Source organism: Dioscorea cayenensis, chromosome 15 (genome assembly GCF_009730915.1).
Source record: "Dioscorea cayenensis subsp. rotundata cultivar TDr96_F1 chromosome 15, TDr96_F1_v2_PseudoChromosome.rev07_lg8_w22 25.fasta, whole genome shotgun sequence".
NCBI lineage: Eukaryota > Viridiplantae > Streptophyta > Magnoliopsida > Dioscoreales > Dioscoreaceae > Dioscorea > Dioscorea cayenensis.
In genome coordinates, this window is record NC_052485.1 from 7,241,705 (window position 1) to 7,246,217 (window position 4,513).

The window sequence follows — 4,513 nt, forward strand, 5'->3', positions numbered from 1 at the left end:
AGCAGAGCCATCGCTCATGTGCAAGAACATCTCAATGCTAACAGAGATCTCATCGGTCAAAGGCTTATCCTTAACAATTTCTCAAGTGCTGATGGACTCCTTCTCTTCTCTCATGCTAGCTTCAACTAGGATACTCAGGTACGTTCAATTGGCTTCTTTTTGACCAATCCTAATTGTGTTGTCTCTTTTGCAGGCTGTCTTCCCCAACCCATGGATTCTACCTCTTCTGATGACCTGTTTGCTCTCGAAGTCGCGCTGCAAGTTGCCTTGGAGACTCATCATCGCGTTCAGCACATCTTTCTGGACAATCACACTGCCAACATCGGCATTAATAGCCCGGAGCCCACTACATCCTGGAGATACAACAATCAATTGTCCAAGCTTCGCACCCTCCTGGAACTGCATGAAACGCATTGTATTCATCATGTCCCTGGATCCTGGACGTCCCCTGCTAGCAAGCTTGCCACTTTTGGATATAATTACTCTAATCTTAACCTCTTCCTCATCGGTCGCGAGTTGCCTCACTGGCTTATGAAGTCTTTTATCAATGCTGCCTTTATGTTTTAAATTTTTTCTTGCTGCCTCTTTGTTTTAGTTCTTCCCCTCTGTTCTTGTTTGTTTTTCTATTTAGTTTCTGCTTTTTACTTGTAGTTTGATCACTTTTTTCTGTCAATAAATAGCCTCCCCGAGGTTCTTTTTCAAAAAAACCACGTATTATTAGCATGTACCAATCCATCAACATGATAAAATTTATTAGTGTAAATATCAAAATGGTCCTTTTATTTTGTGTTTTTCTCTCTTTTAGTTCATCTAATTTAAATTTTTTTCTTTTTAGTTCTCATATTTGCACATTTTTGTTTTTTAACTGTAAAAATCTGTCCTGTTGATCCTTATATTTGTACATTTTTGTCTTTTTTGGTTCCTCAAGTTCATCAGCTGGAAGAACCAAAAAGACAGATCCGTCAATTTGAGAGACCAAAAAGATAAAAATGTGTAAATACGAGGACCAAAAGGGCGGAAAGGGCAAAATAGAGGTACCATTTTGATATTTTGACCAAAATTATTTATTCAAAATGCTGTAATTAATAACCCAATAAATCTTATACAAATAGCTTCATCTTATACATCATCATCACACGTACCCTTTCAATCTCTAACTATCAATAAACTAAACAATGCAAGTACACTTCATCAGTTGAGAGATGGCTCATATAATCAACCATCTTTAATTATATTATCCCAAATTAAATTTTATAAAAGCCAAGACAATGATGGAATCTCAAGCTGATTTGGGAAGTGGTGTGTTTGCATATTTCCAGCTGATTTTTTCATCAATTTCAGGAATACATATGGAACCTGCCACCTCTTCTTCTGGTATTAAATCAGAAATTTCTTTTAAGTCCTCCTCTGTCAGCTTCACTTGTAAAGCGCCAATGTTACTATCCAGGTTCTTGATTTTGCTTGTTCCTGACATCATAAAGAAACAAGAAAGTATAAAAGTCATGAATAAGAAATATTCATATTAGAAATCCATCAAATGCATGCTTACCAGGGATTGGAACAACATCATCCCCCTGATGGAGAACCCAAGACAGAGCTAGTTGAGCAGTGCTGCATTCATGTTTCTTAGCCAAATTCTCAACTCTCACATATAATGCTTTGTTCTTCTCCAAGTTCTCGCCAATGAACCGTGGATGCAAAGCCTAAAATTTATTAACAAATATTCATTTGATAATAAAAACTATTAAATAAAACAGAGAATACGAACTGCACTGAAGTTATAAAGGAGGATATCCATAAATATTGAGAACTGAAAATATGAATCAAGTTAGCGCTACAAGAAGGAAAGAGCCTGAATGTATAGATGTCACAAGAGAGAACGCTCATATATGTTAGGATAGAACTATAGAAAATATGAATCAAGTTAGCGCTACAAGAAGGAAAGAGCCTGAATGTATAGATGTCACAAGAGAGAACGCTCATATATGTTAGGATAGAACTATAGAAAATATGAATCAAGTTAGCGCTACAAGAAGGAAAGAGCCTGAATGTATAGATGTCACAAGAGAGAACGCTCATATATGTTAGGATAGAACTATAGAAAATAATACTCTACTATAACATAGGATTAACATAATATAATATGAATACATAAGGCAACATCATAACATATCTGATAAGTAGGATACTGACTAAATATGATACAATATAAAAAGAACATACTAATATATATATATATATATATATATCTGAACTGAATAAACCAAATTCTTTCCCATGAATCGGAGATTACTTATGTAAACATATATACATACCAAGATTGTGTTTTCAGAAAGTTTTTCTACAACTGCTTTGCCACCAAAAAATCCCCGGCCGAGTGGACTGTATGGTACTATTCCGATGCCAAGTTCTCTGCAAATATTTTATAAAGAGATTTTCATGATACAAATCTCAAACCATAAAAGAGAAGAAGTATTTGAACTTGAATTGGACCTGCAAAGTGGGACAATCTCTTGTTCAATCTCACGAGTCCATAAAGACCATTCCATTTGAACTGCAGAAATAGGATGCACTGCATGAGCCCGCCTGATTGTGTCCGGACTGGCCTCTGATAACCCAATGTACTTCACTTTCCCTTCTTCCACCAACTTCTTCAATTCTCCAATCTATACAAACATGATTATGGATATAATTATATATATATGACCATTAGTTAATCATGTTCTTGATATATATATAAGAGAATATATAGAGGCTCACAGTTTCCTCAATAGGAACACTCTGATCAACCCTATGCGGATAATACAAATCAATATAGTCCACTTGCAGTCTCTTCAGACTGGCCTCGCAACAGGCCCTCACATACTCTGGCCTCCCATCTACCTTCACACCACTGAATCCATCAGAGGTCGCAACACCAAACTTTGTTGCCAATTGGATCTCCTCTCTTGGCAACTCCTTCAATGCCTGCAAGTAAACAAATTTCTTCACTTCTCTAAACAATGAACCATTTTTTTTAGAAATATCATATCATCAAGTAAATTAGTAAAAACCAATTGTGACTTGCCTTGCCAATCAAGATCTCATTAGTATGAGGTCCATAAATGTCAGAGGTGTCAAAGAAGGTGATCCCTTGGTTGAATGCATGTTTAATGATGCCAATACCTTGCTCTTCTGGCACTGGTGAATTGTAAGCCCAGCTGAGACTCATGCATCCAAACCCCAACTTAGATACCTACTTGCATGACAAATATACAAAAACTACAGTTAAAAATATTTGTAATTACATAAAGAAAAAGAAAGAATAAGTGCTTCAAATTAAGGAAATGAATAAGGGTCTATCAAGACAAGCACCTCTAATCCCTGTGTTCCCAGCTTCACTCTTGGGATCATCATCTTCTTCTCCATGTCTTCCAGTGCTCTCTGTATGATCAGAATTAGGTGTGGCGTTGTTGTTCTGGGGTCTTGAATTTATTGGCTCTATGTGGGTCCCTACAAACCCCAGAAAATATCCGTGGCAAAGCAAAATAGTGTTTTGCGTCTGACGAGACGCCTTTAGTCCTCTCTGTGTGGCGCCGTAAGTGCTGAACTCGCTGGAATATCTTGTCAATTGTGGTAGGTGCCTTTGAACTTGGAAGCCGTTATTCTTTTACTAATTTATGTTTTATTTGTTTATTTTTGACATTGATACAAATCACCCCATACTCTTTATTATATTGTTTATTGAATCCATATGGGGTCCTTTCTCAAAAGAATAGTAGTTTCACCTTCTAATATTCTAAAGTAAAGAGATTTTTTTTTAAAATCTATAAATCATCCTAGTACACCGTATTTATTGATTCGTTTGATAATACTTTAAACAGAGAATATTTGTCATTTAGAGTAAAAAAAATTAATTATCACATATATCCATACTATTTACAGTTTTAACCGCGTATCAAAAGGCATCAAACCCTCCATCTGGACCTCCTACATTATATATATAAATAGTAATTTATGTAAATTTTTAAATACCAAAGATTTTTATTTAAAAAAATAAATAAAGCACTAGTTGCCTGTATTCATTTAGAAATTTAAATCAAATAGATTTTTATTCAAACTAGATATTATATTCAATGAGTAGGCTTAAATCAACAGATTTGTGCGGAAAGAAACTCAAATAAATATATTATTATTAGTATTTTAGGAATCAGACCAAACAATGATGAAAACTATAGAGTTTACACAGTTTCAAAATAAATATGAAGAAAGATATATAAAATTGAGAAGAAGAAAATGAACTTGAAGAAGTATATTATTCTTGTATTTCAAACTATAACTGACCAATTTTTTAGAATGTGAGGAAATGTTATATCATCATTAATCTGACAAATCATTCTAACATCGCCCTCAAACTTGACTGACTAATGATTTTTTTTTTTTGAAAAAAATTGAAATTTTTTTAAAATCATGTAAATTTTTAATTCTATAGAAATCCCAAAATATATATATATATATATCTTTGATGCTCCTT

At 34.3% G+C, this 4,513-nt stretch overlaps 1 protein-coding gene across 1 annotated transcript; it reads right to left on the reverse strand.

The window, feature by feature from the left end:
* Window positions 1–1,197: 1,197 nt before the first annotated feature.
* Window positions 1,198–3,453, reverse strand: LOC120277311 (perakine reductase-like). The gene is made up of 7 exons (XM_039284103.1): window positions 3,355–3,453; window positions 3,068–3,235; window positions 2,761–2,967; window positions 2,494–2,666; window positions 2,316–2,412; window positions 1,550–1,703; window positions 1,198–1,467 (listed from the first exon to the last, which is right to left on the reverse strand). Exons 1-7 carry the CDS (start codon window positions 3,406–3,408, stop codon window positions 1,280–1,282), a joined length of 1,041 nt encoding a protein of 346 aa, XP_039140037.1. The 5' UTR covers window positions 3,409–3,453; the 3' UTR covers window positions 1,198–1,279.
* Window positions 3,454–4,513: the final 1,060 nt, after the last annotated feature.

Excerpts from the sequence above, each read along its gene's own strand:
- LOC120277311 (XM_039284103.1), bottom strand. The coding sequence starts at position 3,408 with ATGGAGAAGAAGATGATGATCCCAAGAGTGAAGCTGGGAACACAGGGA. Across the intron at positions 2,968-3,067 it reads ATGAGATCTTGATTGGCAAG|GCATTGAAGGAGTTGCCAAG; the intron begins GCAAGTCACAAT and ends GTTTACTTGCAG. Across the intron at positions 2,667-2,760 it reads GTGTTCCTATTGAGGAAACT|ATTGGAGAATTGAAGAAGTT; the intron begins GTGAGCCTCTAT and ends ATGTTTGTATAG.